This window comes from Chrysochloris asiatica, unplaced genomic scaffold, assembly GCF_000296735.1.
Source record: "Chrysochloris asiatica unplaced genomic scaffold, ChrAsi1.0 scaffold00227, whole genome shotgun sequence".
Lineage (NCBI taxonomy): Eukaryota > Metazoa > Chordata > Mammalia > Afrosoricida > Chrysochloridae > Chrysochloris > Chrysochloris asiatica.
The window spans coordinates 2,533,507-2,553,689 of NW_006408745.1; the positions used below are offsets into that span (position 1 = coordinate 2,533,507).

A 20,183-nucleotide genomic window follows, 5' to 3' on the forward strand; every position below is an offset into this window, starting at 1 on the left:
TAGATCTGTTTTGGAAGACGTGCAGCCAGAGTCCTCCTTGGAGGCCAAGATGGCTAAACTTCGTCTCTCATATTTTGGACATATTGTCAGGAGGGAACAGTCACTGAAGAAGGATGTCATGCTGGGTAAGATGGAAGGTTGGAGAAAGAGAGGAAGACCCCCAACGAGATGGATCGGCCAGGTGGCATCATTGATGGCGTCAAGTGTGGCAGCGGCAGTGAGGTTGTCCCAGGATCGGACATTGTTTTGTTTTGCTGTGCATGGGGTCGCTATGAGTCGGTTCCGACTTGATGGCACCTGACAACAACAACAATGACTTTTTGCTTTCTTCTTGTATAATGTGTTTGATGTCATTCCACAACTCTTCTGGTCTTTGGTCTTTAGTGTTTAATGTATCAAATATGTTATTCAGATGATCACTATATTCTGGTGGGATATATTCAAGGTCATATTTTGGTTCTCGTGGACTTGTTTTCATTTTTTTCAGCTTCAGTTTGAATTTTCATATGAATAATTGATAGTCTTTTACACAGTCTGACCCTGGCCTTGTTTTGACTGATGATATGTAGCTTTTCCATGGTCTCTTTCCACAGATGTAGTTAATTTGTTTCTGTATTTCATCTGGTGAGGTCCATGTGTATAGCGTCTCTTATGCTGTCTAAAGGTATTTGAAACGAACAAATCTTTGATTTTGCAGAATTCTATCATGTGACCTCCAGTATTATTTCTATCACCAAGGGCATATTTTCTAACTACTGATTCTTTCTCTTTGTTCACAACCTTTGCATTCCAATCACCAGTATTGATCAATACATCTTGATTGAATGTTTGATCCATTTCAGAATGAAAAAGTTGGTATAATTCTTCTATTTCATAGTCACTGGCTTTAGCGGTTGGTAGGTAAATTTGAATAATAGTGACATTAATTGGGCTTCCTGTGGTGGTGGTGGTTGTTAATGGGCCTTGGAGTAGGTTCTGACTCATAGCGACCTTGTACAGGGTTTCCGAGGCTGTAAGTCATTACAGGAGCTGGTAGCCTCATCTTTCTCCTGCAGACTTCCCTGTAAGTACATGGATGTTGTCCTATCACAGACAGCATTCTACCTCAGGACTAATCTGGATATATTCTTTTTGACAATGAATGCAACACAATTCCTCTTCAATTTGTCATTTCCAGCATTGTAAACCTTGTGGTCATTGGATTCAAAATGACCAATACCAGTCCATTTCAGCTCACTGATGCCTAAGATATTGATGTTTATGCATTCCATTTCATTTTTGACAACTTCCAATTTTCCCCGATTCATCTACTTTGTACATTCCATGTTACAATTTTCAGTGGATGTTTACAGCTGTTTATTTCATTTTGCATTGTGCCCCATCAGCAAATGAAGGTTAACAGGCTTTTCTCCCACAGGCTTTACAATATTTGTGTCATCACGGTGAACTCTACTTTGAGTTCCCCAGTTGCATTTTGAGTGCCTTCTAACTTGAGGGGCTCATTATCCGGCACTATATCTGACAATGTTTCTCTGCTATTCATAGGTTTTCAGTGACTAAATATTCAGAAGTAGTTTGTCGCTCCTTCTTCCTAGTCTGTCTTAGTCTGGAAGCTCATCTGAAACCTGTCTACCATGGGTGACCCTGCTGTTATTTAAAATACCTGTGGCATACCTTTCAGAATCACAGCAACTCACAAGCCACCATAGTACAACAAACTGACAGAGGAGTGGTGGTATAGCATCTTACATTACGTAAAATCAGCTTTATTAGACTCAATCTTGCTAAAATCATATATATATATATATATACACACACACACACACAGACACACACTCTTCTTCATTACGTTGTTACAATCCCCTCTATGTAACAAGAGTTAACACCATTTACCTCTGTTCATCTTAACTTTTGTGTTCCTCCCTATGTCCCTAGGTACCTTTATCTTTCCTCTTTGGACCTCCCCCTTGTACATTTTTGCCTTACCTGTCAACCATGTTAGCATGTGTCTACTCTCTAGCCTATGAATAGTCCCCCACTCACTGTAACCATCATAGATTATATCTCTTATCAAGAAAATCTTGTTTTTAACTTTTTACAACTTTGGTCTTATACAATGTTTATGCATTTGTAATTGACTACTTTCACTCAACATAATGTCCTCCAGGTTCAACCATGTGAAGTGTTTAAAAGATTCCTCATTATTCAGCATTTTTTAGTATTCCATTGTGTGTGTGTACAAAAGGTTCTTAACCATCTTCTGTTGATGGACATTTAGGTTGTCTCTGTTTTGATGTGTCTCTTGTAGACAGCATATTGAAAGATCCTGTTTTGTCATTCTTTTTTTTTTTTGGTGCTTCTGGATTTTTTGTTCCACATAATTTTCTCTGTTGAGTTCATTTTGCTTGTGGGTGTTTTCTTTTCAGTGTCATTTCTGTTGTGTTAATGTTTACTAAATATTTCTGATTTACCTCTTTTTACTTTGATCTCAAGGTGTACTTATCTTTGAGGTTACTCTTGCAATTTTTAAATTTTTTTCCCTGCTTTTAAAACAGTCTGTTTTATCTTAATCCACTTGATTCCTTTGGCATTTGGAAATTCTATATCTACACTATTCCCTCTTTTAGTTTTGGCTTCATTAAAATTTATATCATTGTTTCCATATTTTCAGTCTTATGTTTATTTTTTTACTTTGAATACTTCATATCCTTTAGTTTCTTTCTGTTGACTAGGACATTCCTCATTTTGCTGTTGTACTTAAGGAACAGCTTTGATGTATATGTAATTCTTGATTGCCACTTTTTTCCCTCTCCGAGTTTTATATATATCATTCCATTGCCTTCTTAGCTGCACGGTTTCTGCTGAGAAAGTGAGAGTTTATTCTTACCGGGCACTCTTGGGCACTCTTCGGGTTTTTTTCAAGCTTTTCTCAGGATTCTTTCAGAAAGTTTATCTTGGTAATTGTTGTAATTTATCCTGTTTGGGGTTCTTGTATGCTTATCTTCTTGTATGCTTATCTTCTTTCATGATGTTAGGGAAGTTTTCTTACAACTCTTTAACAATTTTCTTTTGCTTGTCTCTTCCTGTTCTGGAACTCCTATGACTGATAAGTTGTTTCTTCTCTTATTGGTGCCCCATGTAACTCCTAGACTTATTTTGTTTTGTTTTTCTCATTCTTCTTCTGATTGTTCTTCTAGCATGCTTGTATTGAGTGACTTAGCTTCAAGCTCACTAATTTTGACTTTTATTGCTTCTCATCGACTCCTATGCCCTTCCAATGTATTTTGCATTTCTGAGATCTTAGTATTAATCTTCTGCACATCTAAACACAAGTTTTGTTACAAAATGTGCATTTATTTTGTCTGTTTGTTCTTGTATTGTTTTTCTGAATTCTTCTAAAATTTTTATTGTGTTCTCCTTGTTTTTCTGGATCTTTCTGTTGATCCTTTGAATGTTCCTAATTATATTTTGAATTCTTTTTCAGTTAGTTCTATTACCTTTTCTAACTCAGAAATGTTTTCTGGCTCTGCAGCTTAGTCATTTGAGCCATTTTCTCTTATTTCTTCATGTAAGCTAAAACATTTGCTTTCTCTGGGCCAGTGAGGTTGTCTTACTTGGAAAATCAAACAGTACAATTAGGCCTGAAGGGGGAGAAATCTTTGGTGGGCTCCTGAAATTTAAAAACTTACAAGGTAGTTATGGAATAGATGTGACAGCAGAGTTCCTCACACTTGATGGAGTTCCTGTTGGCCTTGGTGTTATTTATATCCAGGGCACTCAATACAGAACTAGTGCCAGGGAACCCTTGATGGAGCTGGTTTCAGTGCCTGTTAGGACCCCAGCAAAGCTGGGGACAGCATGAATGGATAAATGCTGGTCTGGTGGCTCTGCGGGTTTTTAAGGTCTGAATCCAAGTGCCAAAGTAGCACACCACAGTGGCGCAGTCGTTCCATACCTCACACTGTTATGGCCTCCAGTTGTTTGTCTCTGAACTCCCAGAGAGTATGGTTTGCAGCATTAGATCAGGTTGGGCGCTAACCACACTTCTGGTCACCGGAAATTGTGGGGAAAAGAAGTTGCACCTTTTCCATTGCCTGTGTGAATCTTCTCTGCCAAGACTCCTGCTACCAACTCTGCTCACAAGATGGTTAAGCTGCACCTGGCCAGCTGTTCTCCAGTCATTCTCCCTTTAATACCATCCCTGCTCTGCCTGTCCTCCATGCAAGCATTCTATCCACCTCTCTAAGCTTTATTCTGAAGTTCAGGGTGCCAGAATTTTCATCTGTGTCTGTTTTGTCTCTTGTGTTTTTGTTGTAAAAGCTCCATGTAATAATACCTCTGCTAGTCTGCCATATTGTTGGAAGTCAAATATTGTTTTGGTTAAGTGGTGTTAAAGCAGGAAAGAAATAATTGACTGTACATTTTGTTTTCTTCTTAAGTTGGTTCTGTGAGTTGGTTCTGACTCCAGGCAACCCTGCATAGGGTTTCCGATAAGCAACAGGTGAGTTTGAATCCTTAAAATGAAATTGTGGCCCAGTGCTCATCCTATAGTGCTACGCCAAGAAGTCAGAGCGCCACCTTTTACTGTAAACTAAATTAATGATACTCCATCAATTTCTGGAGCCTTGTTCTTTGCCAGTGTTTTCAGTGCACCTTGGAATTCTTCTTTCATTATCACTGACTCTTGATCACATGCTAACTCTTGAAATGGTTATATATTGACCATTTCTTTTTGGTATAGTGACTCTGGGTATTTCGTCTGTCTGCTTTTCATGCTTTCTCTGAATCATTCAATATTTTGCCCAGTGAGTCTTTGAATATTTCAAGTTGAGGCTTGGATTTTTCCTTCAGTTCTCTCAATTTAAGAAATCCTGAGTGTTTTCTTTCTTTTAGGTTATCTCCAGGTCTTTGCACATTTCAATATAATATTTGGCTTTGTCTTCTTGTGCTGCCCATTGAAATTTTCTGTTAAGCTCTTTTGCCTCTTCATTCCATTTGCTTTAGCATCTCTGCACTGGAGAGCAAGTTTCAAAGTCTCTTCAGAAAACAGTTTTGGTCTTTTTCTTGTTTTCTTAATGACCTTTTCTTTTTTCCTGTATGATGTTCTTGATGTCATCCCACTACTCTTCTCTTCTTCTTCATTAATGTCTAATTAATCAAATATGTACTTGAGATAATCTCTAAATTCAGGTGAGATATGTTCAGAGTCATATTTTGGCTCTCGTGGTGTTTTAATTTTCTTCTGCATCAGTCTGAACTTGCATAAGCTCAATTAGTGGTGTGTTTTACAGTTCTACAGTCTGTCCCTGGCATTGTTTTGGCTGATGATATGGAGCTTTTCCACTGATGCATCACTGGAGGCACTCTCTCATCTATTGCAAGAAATTTGGAAGCCAACTACCTGGCCCAACAGATTGAAAGAGATCCATATTTGTGCCCATTCGAGAGAGGTGACCCAACAGAATGCAGAAATCATAGGACAACATCATTAATATTGTATACAAGTAAAATTTTACTAAAGATAATTTGAAAACAACTGTAACAGTCCATTGACAGTGAACTGCCCGAGGTTCAAGAAGGATTCTAATATGTTTCTGCCAGCTTGCCTGCAGAATTCATTCCATCTCATCTTAATAATAAACCTATCTAATCTTAATAAACATTTCTATAATGTCTGTTACAAAAGTTATATGTACAAACATCATTTATGTTGTTGTTAGGTTCCATCCAGTTGGTGGTTGTTAAGTACCGTGGAGTCGGTTCTGACTCATAGTGACCTGGCACAGGGTTTCTGAGGCTGCAAATCTTTACAGGAGCAGAAAGCCTCATCATTCTCCCGAGGAACAGCTGGTAGTTTCCAACAGCTGACCTTGATGTTAGCAGCCCGATTCATAACCACTAAGCTACCAGAGCTCCTTACCAACTCATAAAGACCTTATGTACAACAGAATGAAACACTGCCCAGTCCTGCGCCAACCACATAAAAGTTGCTATGCTTGAGTCCATTGTTGCTGTCACTGTACCAATCCATCTCATTGGCGGTCTTCCTCATTTTCTCCGACCATCCACATTATCAAACATGATGTTCTTCTCCAGGGACCGGTCCCTCCTGATAATATGTCCAAAGTATAAGAGATAAAGTGGCCATCCTGGCTTCCAAGGAGCATTTTGGCTGTACTTCTTTCAGCACAGATTTGTTTGCTCTCTTGTCAGTCCGTGGTACTTTTAGTAGTCTCCTTCAAAATTATCTCATATGCATCAATTCTTCTATGCTCATCTTTATTCATTGTCCACCTTTCACATGTGTATGAGGTTATTGAAAATACCATGGCTTGAGTCAGAGGTGCACCTTAGTCCTCACACTGACATCTTTGCTCTTCAGTACTTTAAAATGGTCTTGTGCAGCAGATTTGTCTAATGCAATACCTTGTTTGATGTCTTTTGCTGCTTCTATGGGAGTTGATGGTTGGTCCAAGCAAAATGAAGTCTTTAATATCTTCAGTCTTTTCTCTACCTATCTTGATTTTATTTATTGGTCCAGTGGTGAGGATTTTTGTTTACTTTACATCGCGATGCAACCCATACCCAAAGCTGTGGTCTTTGATGTTCATCAGTATTTTAAGCCCTCTTCTTATTCAGCAAGCAAAGTTGTATCATCTGCATATCGCAGGTTGTTAATGAGTCTTCCAATCTGATGCCACATGTTTCTTCATATAATCCACCTTCTTAAATTATTTGCTCAGCATGCAGATTGAATAGTGTACTTAAAGACTACAACCTGTTACATACCTTTCCTTATTTTAAACCATTCAGTGTTCTCTTTATTTCTTCAAACTACTTCCTCTTGATCTATGTACAGGTTTCTCATGACCACAATTAAGTGTTCCAGAATACTCATGCTTCACAATGGTGACCATAGCTTATCATGATCCACACAATCAAAAGCCTTTGTGTGGTTAATAAATAAAGCACATGTAAATATCTTTCTGGTATTCTCTGCTTTCAGCCAAGATCCATCTGATGTCAGCAGTGATATCTCTCGGTCCATGTCTTGTCTGAATCCAACTTGAATCTCTGGCAGTTCTCTGTCAAAGTATGGTTGCTTTACCTTTAGCAAATTTTACTTGCATGCGATATAAATGATACTGTCTGGTGATATCCACATTCCGTTGTGTCACCTCTTGAAATGGGCACAAGTATGCATCTCTTCCAATCAGTTATTCAGGTTACTGACATTCAAATTTCTTGAACTAGGTCAGTGAGTGCTTCAGTGCTGCATTAGTTGGTTGGAAGATTTCAGGTACCAGTCCATCAATTTCCGGTGTCTTGTTCTTTGCCAGTGCTTTCACTGTACATTGGACTGTATCATTGGCTCTTGATAATATACTAACTTTTGAAATGATTGAATATTGACCTTTTCTTTTTGATACAGTAAATCTGTGTATTCCTCTCATCTTGTTTTGATGCTTTCTGCATCATTCAATACTTTGCCTATAGAATCCTTCAGTGCTGCAAGTGGTGGCTTGAGTGTTTTTCTTTAGTTCCCTTTGCTTGAAAAATGTTGAGTATGTGCTTTCCTTTTAGTTTTCTAATTCCAGATCTTTGCACATTTCTTTATAATATTTGACTTTGTCTTTCAAGCTGACCTTTGAAATTTTGTTTTCAGCTCTTTTGCCTATTCATTTCTTCCATTTACTTTAGCATCTCTATGCTGCAGAATAAGTTTCAGAATCTCTTCTGAAATTCATTTTGATCTTTTCCTTCTTTCTTGTCTTCTTAATACCCTTTTGCTTTCTTTCTGTGTCATGTTCTTGATGTCATCCCACAACTTTTCTGATGTTTAGTCATTAGTGTCTAGTTCATCAAATTTGCTCTTGAGATGATCTCTAAATTCAGGTGGGATAGATATATTCAAGGTTGTATTTTGCCAATCCTGGATGTGTTTTAATTTTCTTCAGCTTCGGTCTGAACTTGCATATGAGCAATTCATGGTGTGTTCCACAGTGTGCCCTTGGCCTTGTTTTGGTTGATGATATGGAGCTTTCCCACTGTTAACTTTCTGCACCTGTAGTCAGTTCACTTTTGGAGTATTGCATTTGATGAAGTCCATGTGTACAGTTGTCTTTTATGTTGTTTAAAAAAGGTAGTTGCAGTGAACAAGTCATTGGTTTTGCAAAAACTGAATCTTCCTGTGTTTTTCCCCTGCACATTCCAGTCACCAGTAATTATCAATACATCTTGATGTCTTGTTTGATCAGTTTCAGACAGAAGATGTAGTAAGTGCTTATTAAGTGTTTACTAGATTTTAATACACAGGCACAGGAGGCACTCACTCATCTCTGCCAAAAAATTTGGAAGACAGCTATCTGGCCTACTGATTGGAAGAGATCTGTATTTGTGCCCATTCCAAAGAGAGGTGACCCAATGGAATGCGGGTATCATCAGACAATCTCTTTGATATCCCATGCGAGTGAAGTTTTACTAAAGGTAATACAGAAACGGCTGCAAGCAATCATTGCAGAGAACTTCCAGAGGTTCAAACCAGATTCAGAAGAGGCCGTGGAACAAGGGATATCATTGCTAATGTCCGATGGATCTTGGCTGAAAGTGGAGAATATCCGAAAAATGTTTACCTGTGCTTTATTGACTATGCAAAGGCTTTTGATTGTGCGGATCATGAAAAGCTATGGACAACATTGCGAAGTATGAGTATTCTGGAACACTTAATTGTGCTCATGAGGAATCTGTACTTGGACCAAGAGGCAGTTGTTTGAATAGAACATGGGAACACTGAATGTTTTACAATTAAGAAAGGTATGTGACAAGGTTGTATTCTTTCACCATACTTATTCAACTTGTATACTGAGCAAATAATCCGAGAAGCTGGTTTTTATGAAGAAAAAGGTGGCATCAGGATTAGAGGAAGACTGAGTAACACAGCCTGCGATATGTAGATGATACAACTTGCTTGCTGAAAGTGAAGAGAACTTAAAACGTTTACTGATGAAGATCAAAGAACACAGCCTTTAGTATGGATTGCATCTAAATGTAAAAAAAGCAAAAATCCTCAACCACTGGACCATTAAACAACATTCTTATCAACAGAGAAAAGATTGAAGTTGCCAAGGACTTCATTCTTCTTGGATCAACTATCAGCACTTACAGACCAGCAATCAAGAAGTCAAATGACGTATTGCATTAAGCAAATACCCTGCGCAAGACCTTTTTAAAGCATTGAAGAGCAAAGATGTCACCTAAAGGACTACAGTGCGCCTGACCTAAGCCATGGTATTTTCAATAACCTTTCATATGCCTGCGAAAGCTAGATAGGCAATAAAGAAGACAGTAGAAGAATTGATGCTTTTGAGTTATGGTTTTGGAGGATTATATTCAAAGTGCCATGGACTGCCAAAAGAACCAATAGTTCCGTTTTGTAAGAAGTGCAGCCAGAGTGCTGCTTGGAGGCCAAGGTGGTCAAACTTTGTGTCTCATACTTCGGACATATTGTCAGGAGGGACCAGTCACTGGAGAAGGATATCATGTTTGGTAAGGTGGGAGAGTCAGAGAAAAAGGGGAAGACCCCTATTGAGATGGATTGGCCATGTGGCAGCATCGATGGACTCAAGCTTGGCAACAGTAGTGAGGTTGGCCCAGGATGGGGCAGTGTTTCTTTCTGCTGTGCATAAGGTCGCTATGAGTCAGCACCGACTTTATGGCACCGAACAGCAACAACAAGATTTTAATATAAATCCTTTTAAAGTTTAAGCAGTTGTATTGGTTTCAGATTCTGGTTTTTCACCTGACATTTTCAAGCAGTATCTTCACACTAGAACCTTAGTATATATTTGTAGAATAAATGAATATTTCCAGTGATTTTAATTGTTTTTAATTGTGTTCTGTTTTTTGTAGTTTGAGGTGGTATCAACATCCTACCGAAGAAGAATTAAGAATTCTTGCAGGGAAGCAGCAAAAAGGGAAAAGCAAAAAAGAAAGGTGAGTTAAATTGTTGAGCAAGTAAGATGTTAAATACTTAGTGCAATTTTTTTAACTTTTTTTTCTTTTTAATACTTTTGTTAAAGATACATGTGTTAATTATGCTTTATGCAGTTGATCTATGAGATCAAAACCCATGGTCTAAGATAATTGAATCAGTCTTCTTTTAGAAAATATTTAGTTAACTAAATGTAGACACCCAGAACAGTGTTTAATTTTGTACTCATGAATGATTACTTTTGTTGTTTTTATTGTTTATATTTTTAAAATAAGGTCATCATCATATTAAGGAAACTTTTGGTGTAGGATAGAATTGAGGAAAGACGTAACTCTTGTCTTTGCTCTACAGTTTTCAAAAATGTTACTGGGTTTGTGTGCTTTTTCAGGAACCGACTCCATGGCCCATAACCACCGTCATTCAGCTCTTAAATATTTAGATCCATGTTTTTGAAGAAAATTGCCTGCTAATTAGTAAACCTCACTGAAAGGACCATCATAGCATCATGTGTGAAATGGAGGGATTAGTTAGTTATTTTGAAGGACTTTTTAACTTAAAAAGTCTATCTCTGTATTTAAATTAAGGAGCTCTGGTAGCATAGTTGTTTTGAGTTGGCCTGCTAACCTCAAGGTGTCAGCAGTTTAAAACTAGCAGCCATTCCACAAGAGAAAGATGAGGCTTTCTGCTCCCATAAAGATAACACAGCCTCCAAAAACCCTATATAGGGTCGCTATGAGTTGGAACAGACTCCGCAGCATACCACCACCACCACCACATAAGTAAATTGAATTCCTAAGAAAACTGCACCTAAGAGTGAGTCTCAGATTCCTCAGTTGGACATCTAGGAGGACTTCTGGGCTTTGAAATCATGATTATGAAGCAGCATTACTAAATAATCAAAGATAATAATGTATTCCACATTTCTCATATATGTCTTAAAAATACTATAGCCTAAAATATTTGAAGTTTTTTAAAAATGATTCCTAAACATGAATCATGGAGTCCTGGTGTGGCGCTGTGGGCTAATGTGTCAGAGTGCAGAGTTTGAACTGCAAGGTCAATGGTTCAAGCTCACCAGCTGCTACTTGGAAACCCTATACAGGGTCGCTATGTGTCAGAATTGACTCGGCGGCATTTAACAACAAACATGAATCATAATTTTGCTTAAAATATCTGGTCTTACTTACATCCTCATTTTTTTACCATAGAAATATATCTTAAAGCTTATTGTAGTTATTTATTGTAAAGCCTCCTACTTTGTGTTCCACTGCCAAATAATGTTACTCTACAGAGCACTGTTTTATGCAGTTTTACACAATCTGAAAAATAAACCTGAGTAATAACATGGTGGCTCTGTAGGATAATCACAAGACTGTGAATCAGAATGTTGATGGTGGTTTGAGCCTACCAGAGTTTTCACAGTTGAAATATGAGGCTTTCTGTTCCCACAAAGATCTAAACCCTTGGAAACCCTTAAAGGTTGCTATGATTTGGAACTGATTCAAAGGCATTTAACAATAACAATCAGCTATTAATACACTATTATTTCCATTTTATTGATGAGGAAGCTGGTGATTAGCGATAATAAGTGGGTTGCCAAAATTTCCAGAAGTTTTAAGTATAATGATTTTAATAAAGATTGGTTTTCAGTTTCTATATTTCTTTTTAACATTCCAGCTCAGCCTGTCTATACTTTCCATGTTCAATATTTATAAAGTTTAGTTACATACTATAGTGTTCATTTTACTAATATTTGGGTGCTCACTGAGGCCTTGCATTCAATTGTTGTTGTTAGGTGTCAATGAGTGGGTATCGACTCATAGCGACCCTATGCACAACAGAATGAAACACTTCCCAGTCCTGGGCCAACCTCACAATTGTTTGTACACTTGAGTCCATTGATGTGGCCACTTTGCCAAACCAATAACAATTGTTGCATTCAATAATTGTTATTTTTTTAATGATAAACTTTTAAAATATGAAGTACTTAACATTTACAAAATTATAATCTAAAGTCACTGTTGTTTTCTATCAACATAACTAATGGTTAATCTGTTGACACAAAATAACATGTGTATTGAGCTTTTACCTCTTTGTATTTATTTTTAAATACAGTGTTATTTTCTGCTATTGTAATTAATGTTATGAAAGTTAATATATTATTTTCTGTGTGCATCTTACTTTCTCTTTAAAATTACGTTTGGGAGTGGTAATGTTGTTAGGTAACATCCAGTCAGTTCCAATTCATGTTATGATTCTAGTCAAAACAGAAGAAAGCACTGCCTGGTCTTGGATAATCCTTACAGTTGTTGATGTATTTGAGCATGTTGTTGCTTCCATTGCCTCAGTACATCTCCTTAAGGGTTGTCTTCTTCCTCCTGACCCTTGACTTTATGAAGCATACTGTTCTCCAGGGCCTGGTCATCCCTGACAACATGTCCAAAGTAGAAGATAAGAAGTTTTGTTACCCTTTCTTCTAAAAGGATTCTGGCTGTACTTCTTCTAACACAGGTTTCTTTGTTCTGACAACCCATGGTACTTTCAATATTTTTTGGCAACACCATCATTCTAATGCATTGATTTCTTCTACAGTCTTCCTAATTTATTGTCCAGATTGCAAAAGCGTTTGTTTGGTTGGCTAAGTGCCATGGAGTCGGTTCCGACTCATAGCGACCCTGTACAGAGTTCTCCAGTGGAACAGCTGATAGTTTCGAACTGCTGACCTTGTAGTTTGCAGCCTGATTCGTAACCACTATGCTACCAGAGCTTTTAAGGCAATTGAAAATACCATGGTTGGTTCAGGTGCACCTTAATGCTCAAAGTGACATCTTTGCTCTTGAACACTTTAAAGAGATTTTTTGTAGCAGATTTGCTTAATGCAGTATGTCAATTTTTTAAACTTTTTATTGTGAATTGAATTTGCAACAACCAGAAGGTTTATAGAACAGATCATCAGTCCCACATTCAACAAATCATAAATTTTATGTCATTACAATGATTGCAAGCCCTTCCATGTACCATCAGTTAATTGTATTTATCTTTATTCACTTTAACTCCGACACCCTGCCTCTCTTCCACTACCTTCATCTTTCTTTCACCAACCTCCATCTTGTTGTATATCGCTTTGCCTATTATCCAAGTTAATAATTTACCCCATGAATAATTTTCCCTTCCCTTCTACCCCTGGTACCATCATAGAATGTTTCCTTTATCAAGTAAATCTTAACTTTTTACGATAGTTGTCTCAACAGTATTTTTTGGTCTGTGACTGACTAACTTCACTCAGGTTCATCGTATGTTTTGCAGATTCATCATTATTCTTGACTGTAGCACATTGTGTGTATGTTCCAAAGTTTGTGTTCATTCTGCTACTCCATGTCTCTTGACTGGTACATTTAATCCATTTAATGTAGTTTTAGATAGGTATGAATTGATTGCTTTCATTTTGCTGTGTGTTGTTTGTGGTGTTCCTAGTATCTTTATTCCACATAAATTTCTCTGCTGAGTTCATTTTGTTTGTGGGTATTCTTTTCATTTTCTTCATTGCTGGTGCTTTAATATTTACTAAATCTTTCTGATTTTCCTCTTTTCTTTTTTGATATAAGCATGTATTAATTTTCCTTGACCATCCACTCTACCAAGCTTGGTGTCTTTCTCTAGCAGTGAATCCCTCCTGATAAGATGTCAAAAAATGAGAAGGGATTCTTGTCATCCTCGTTTCTAAAGAGCATATTCTGGTTGTACTTCTTTTGGCAGTTCATTGTAATTTTAACATTCTTCTCCAACACAACAATTCAAATACATTAATTCTTATATGGTCTTCCTTATTCATTGTCAAATTTTCACATGCATCTGAAGTAATTGAAAATACCAAGGGTCAGGCACACCTCAGTACTCAATCTGTTATTTTTGCTCTTGAACACTTTAAAGAGGTTTTTTTGCACCAGATTTGCCTAATCCAGTATGTCGTTTGAGTTTTTAACTGCTGCTTCCAGTAGTGTTGATTTTGTATCCAAGAAAACAAAGTCTTTGACAACTTCTGGCTTTTTTCTCCCCCCTGTTTTATCTTGATGCTGTTTATTCCAGTTGCAAGATTTTTTTTTTCTTACTGAGATCCTCCAATATTGCAACTCTAGGCTTTTTTCTTCAGTTCTTTCGGCTTGAGAAATGTTGAACTCCAGGTCTTAGCACATTTCATTCTAATACTTTGTCTTCTTGTACTACCCTTTTAATTTTTTGGTTTAGCTTTCTTCCTTATTTCTTCCAGTTGCCTTAGCAACTTTGCACTGGAGAGCAGTTTCAGAATATCTTTTGACATCCATCTTGGTCATTTCTTTTTTACTTTCTTCATGGTTAATGTTCTGATGTCATCCCACAACTCCTCTCGTTGCCAGTCACGACTGTCCAATGCATAGAATCTGCTGTCAACATGGTCTTTAAATTCAGGTCGGGTATGCTTAAGTCATGTTTTGGCATTGTGGATGCATTTTCTTCAACTTCAGCCTGAACTTGAATATGAGTAATTGATGACCTGTTTCCACATTGGCACCTGTCGCTAGTTTTGACTGATGATAATTGAGCTTCTCTATCATCCTTTCTCACAGATGTACTCAGTTTGAACTGACTAGGTCAATATACATAGTTACCATTCATATTGTTTAAAAGTATTTGCAATGAAGAAGTCATCTGTTTTGAAAACTTCTATCTTGTGATCTCCAGCATCATTTCTATCAGCATTTTTCCAACTTTCACATTCCAATCATCTTGGTTGCGTGTTTTTATCAATTTTAGACTAAAGAAATTAATAGAATTCTTCAAGTTCATCATTACTGATTTTAGTGGTTGGTGTGTAAATTTGAAGAGTGACAATAACTGGTTTCCCTTCTAGTCATATCAATATTATCTTGTCACAGACAGTATTATACTTCAAGATACATCTTGAAATGTTCTTTTTAACGATGAATGTGATGCCATTCCTCTTTAGTTTGTCTTTCCGCATAGTAATAAATCTTATTATTTTCCAAATTAAAATGGCCAATATAAGTCTTTCAGCTCACTAATGCCTAGATATCAATTTTTATGTGTTCCATTTTATTTTTGATCACTTTTAATGTTTCTAGATTCTTCATTTCTATTAATAGATATTTGCAGCTGTTTTTCTGTTTTTTTTTTTTTTTTTTTTTTTTTCTGTTGTGTCCCATCAGCAAATGAAGGATCCCAAAAGCTTTGCACCATTTACTTTGAGGATTGAGCTGTTTCCCAGTTGTATTTTCAGCGTCTTCTAACCTGAGAGGCTCATCTTCTGGCACAATATCAGAAAATGTTCTACTACTATTCCTGAGGTTTTCAGTGGCTACTTTGCAGAAACGGACTGTCTGTCCTTTGTAATTTTTCCTACTCTGGAATCTCAACTGAAACCTGTTCACCCTGAGTGACCCTGATGGTATTTAATATGCAGGTGGCATAGCTTCCAGCATCACAGCAACACACAAGCCACCCTAGTATGACAGAATGACAATTATTTATGTTATTGAATCTTAATTTATTACTTCATTGTACATTGTTGTTTCTTTTAAAAATTGCTTGGGAGTGATGTACACACAAAGAATTATTAAGTTGTTTTCCTCAGTCTATGATTATTAGAAACGTTTACTTTGAGTTGTCTTTCATGTTTCTGTTGTTGTTGTTAGGTGCCATCAAGTCGGTACCGACTCATAGCGACCCTATGAACAACATAAGGAAACACTGCCTTGTCTTGGGCCAACCTCACAATTGTTGCTACGTTTGAGCCCATTGACACTGCCAGTTTGCCAGTCCATCTCACAGGGGGTCTTCCTCTTTTTCTCTGACCCTCCACCTTACCAAACATGATATCCTTCTCCAGCGACTGGTCCCTCATGACAATATGTACTAAGTATGAGACATGAAGTTTGGCCATCTTGGTCTCAGAGAGCATTCTGGCTGCACTTCTTCCAGTACAGATTTGTTGGTTCTTTTGGCAGTCCATGACACTTTTCAGTATTCTCCTCCAACACCATAACTCAGAAGCATCAGTTCTTCTACGGTTCTTCTTACTCACTGTCCACCATTTACATGCATATGAGGTTATTGAAAATACCATGGCTTGGGTCAGGCACACCTTAGTTCTCAAGCTGATATCTTTGCTCTTCAACACTTAAAAAGGTTTTGTGCAGCAGATTTACCTAATGCAATATGTTGTTTGATTTCTTGACTGCTGCTTCCATGAGTGTTGGTGGTTGATCCAAGAAGAATGAAGTCCTTGACAATTTCAGTCTTTCCTCCGTTGATAAGAATCTTGTTTATTTATTGGTCCAGTCGTAAGGATTTTTGTTTTGTTTACATTGAGATGCAATCCAAACTGAAGGCTGTGCTCTTTGATCTTCATCAGTAAGATTTTAAGTCCTCTTCACTTTCAACAAGCAAGGTTGTATCATCTGCATATCTTACATTGTTAATGAGTCTTCCTCCAATCTTGATGCTACATTTTTCTTCATGTTTCTGCACATAAATCTTAATATATTCAACTCTGACTTGTATATAATTGCAGGTCTGTTTTTAGGAGTGTCTGTGATGTACAAGGGGGCTTCAAAAAGTTAATGGAAAAATTCCATTCTTTTAATTACATTTTCCAAGCACTCTTCAGCCATCTGGTATATATATATAATTTCAAAGACAAGTATACTTTGTCCTCATTTACTTTTACTTTTGTTTCTGATGGAAGTTTCCTTCAAATTGGTTGATTATCTCTAAATGTAAAGAAATTATAGAAATGAGGGTGAAATGCTTAACTAGTTACCAAAACTAAGATTTAGAACCAGCACTGGACTGGGAACCACCAGGTCAGCAGTTCAAACCCATAAGCTGCTCCTTGGAAAAGGGTTTCCTATACAGGGTCACTATGAGTCAGAACCGACTCAATAACAGTTAACAAGAACAACCAGGTGTGGCGCTGTAGGATAAGCAGTGGACTACTAAACACAAGATTTGCAATTCACACCCACCAGCCACTTCTTGGAAACCCTGTACAGTGTCTCCATGAATCAGAATGGTTCAAGGACACCACAACATTTGCATAACTTTTTCTTTGGTAATCTGTATGTTTATATAATAATTTACATGTAGACTTTGTGATCCGTTTTGACCGCTGTGCTTTCTTCTTTTTAATGGAATGTTAGAAACTCTGTGTCTTTTTCACTTTGAAATAAAAATCTATATTTGTAATTCCTTTATTCAAACATTTGAATACAGTTCAGGTAACTTTTTTTTTTTTGTATCACCTGTCTGATTTTTATAGGAAATATAATGGCCACATTGAAAGTAAGCCACTAACCATTCCAAAGGACATTGATCTTCATCTAGAAACAAAATCAGTTACAGAAGTGGATACTTTAGGTAAGGGAAATCCATAAATTTCAGTTTTATATTACATTAGTGAAAGTACTGAGAATTTTATCTGTCGTGGCTTTTTTTTTTTTTTTTTTTCTGTTTTGTTTTTTAAATCAAGTCATACAGAATATGAATTCTAAGGACTCAAAATAACTTCATTTGCTATAATTTTTTTTCCTATTAAGCTATAGAAACTGGTAAACATTTCCCCTTTTTCAGAAGATGCTAATTTAGAGAAGTTTCTTGTCCAGTTTCTTTTCTATACTGACATAACAATCTTAAGGACCTTTATTTCTAGACTTGTTTTTGTTATGCCTGTCTATTCATTTTGTAATGTGGTTTGAAGAAATACATTTGTAGATATGTATTGAATTACGTATATTTATAATCATTAAATTTTATGCTTACATCTTATAGAAAGGAACGTGGTACTTCAGGATAATAGCTTAAGAACCTGAAAGCTTTCCTTTTTCAAGATTACATTTTACCTTTTGGGTTTGTGTGAATAAATCATTTAGGTTTGCTTCCCCACATGTCTGAAATTCTGTGATTTTATAATGACTATATTGATTGTAAGGAGCTCTGGTAGCATAGTGGTTACAAATTGGGTTGCAAGCCACAAGGTCAGCACTGCGAAACTACCAGCTGCTCCACAGGAGAAAGATGAGGCTTTCTGCTCCCATAAAGATTTACAGCCTCAAAAGCCCTCTATGCAGGGTCACTAGGAGTCAGAACCGACTCCACATTACATAAGAACAACAACAACATATTGATTGTACGTAAAATGAAAGTTACATGAAATTATTCAGATGTTAGAAGGAATGAAAGTTACATGAAATTATTCAGATGTTAGAAGGGAATAGACTCTAAGGTAATATTTAAAACAGAGATTTCCAGACTTGGCTGTACATTAGAAAATTTGAGTGGCTCTTAAAGATAAAGATTCTCCAGTCCTTCATGATGAGATTTATTTAGTAAATGTAGAGTGGATTCTGGAAATCTGTATTTTTAAAATAGTACTCCAAGTGACTTTGAATTATGATCAGGTTTGAGATCTCCTGTTTGCATGAGGAATGAGGAAATGAAATAACACTTTAAAAAATAGCTTTAATACTCTATTAAAAAAGTATTATTATATAACTGGACTTTTTTATAGCCAAGTCAGATCAACTTTAAAATTTTTAAGAGCTATCCAGTATCTCAGATAGGAATCCATCAGCCACTCCATGGGAGAAAGATGTGGTTTTCTGCTCCCATAAAAATTTATAGTTTTGGAAACACTGTGCAGGGACACTGTAATTGGGAACTGACTGTATGGCACACAGAAGTAGCACCAGTAGCTCAAGTGAAATAGTTTTGTGAAATAAAGTTGCTCTATATTTGAAAGGATGAATATAGTAGGGTGTCTGTGGCCTGAAAATTTCAATGATGAACAATATGAATTGGTAGTTTAGTATCATTCAGACTCTTAAGACTAGTTATGTCAAAAAATTTTTTCTTTTATGAAAATTTAAAACCATTTTAAAGTAGTTTGGCCTTTTGATCAGTAGTGACATTTGCTTTACTTTAGCTGTTTGCTTGCCTTATATGAAATGTCCATAGATGTATAAACACAATAATATATAATCATCTTCCTTAATTTTTAGCAGTTTTTATTATCTTTAAACAAATAATTTGTTTGCTAATTAACTTTAATAAGAGTATATAATAATTAAGAATATTGTGTAGTTATAAGTGCTTTACCTATATTAATTCATACAATTGTGAGAGGTAGGTAATTCTTATAACCATTTTTAAAAAGCTTATTAGAAATCTGAGGCATAGAGACATTTAACTTTGACCAGGTTACACTTGTAGTATGGTAAAGCCGGTCAAATGTTTTGATGAATTTCGAAACTTGAAATTAAGATAATGGATAACAACAGTTGCAACCTTAATAGGGATTCAGCATGTAGTTTATTCAGTATTCACTTTCTCTTGCAAAGTTATGAGAGCTAGTTGTAATAACTGGTTTTATAACTACAGGAACATTCCATATGACAGGACAATATTGCATTTTGAGCCCTAAGGTTTTATCCACAAATGTATTCATTTGTGAATTTATGCTAAGTGTGTGCATCAGGTAAAAACAGAGAGTATTTTGACCACTACATACCGTACTTCTGGAACTTAATGTAAACCACTGGGCTCCAAACTATAAAAAAGTACATATATAGTTGCATTATAAAATACAAAATGAAAAATACAGTTGTAACAGTAGAATTAAATATTTGACCAAGAATATATATATATACATATATGTGTATATGGAATCATGGTGTGGTGCTGTGGGTTAATGCGCCAGACTGCAAAGCCATTTGAACTACAAGGTTGGCAGTTCAAGCTCACCAGCTGCTCCTTGGAAACCCTATACAGGGTCGCTATGAGTCGGAATCGACTCGACAGCACTTCACAACAATATGTATATATAGATACATTCACACTGGACTACGAACCATAATGGTGGCAGTTCAAACCCAGCAAGTACTCCTTGGAAACCGGGGTAGCTGTGAATCAGAGCCAAGTTGATGGCACTTAATAACGTGTATATAGTATATACTTGTGTTCTCATATATATATTCATTATGTCTATAATAATAAACTTTTCTCCCCCGAGCTTAACTGTATTCATGTCATTATGGTCAACCCTACTTTGAGGAGGCATTTTTTTCCACAATCGCTTTCTGAGTGCCCTCCCACCTTCCAGTCCTATATCTAACAATGTTTCTCTGCTATGCATAGAGTT

General features: G+C 36.6%; 1 protein-coding gene across 1 annotated transcript in view; it reads left to right on the plus strand.

Moving 5' to 3' along the window:
- The window catches only part of TMEM161B (transmembrane protein 161B), a 59,623-nt gene that overhangs the window by 10,782 nt on the left and 28,658 nt on the right, over positions 1 to 20,183 (plus strand). Inside the window, exons 2-3 of the mRNA XM_006873187.1 lie at positions 9,910 to 9,993; positions 17,307 to 17,404. Coding sequence (XP_006873249.1) covers positions 9,910 to 9,993; positions 17,307 to 17,404 — 182 coding nt within the window. The remainder of the gene's footprint in view (positions 1 to 9,909; positions 9,994 to 17,306; positions 17,405 to 20,183) is intronic.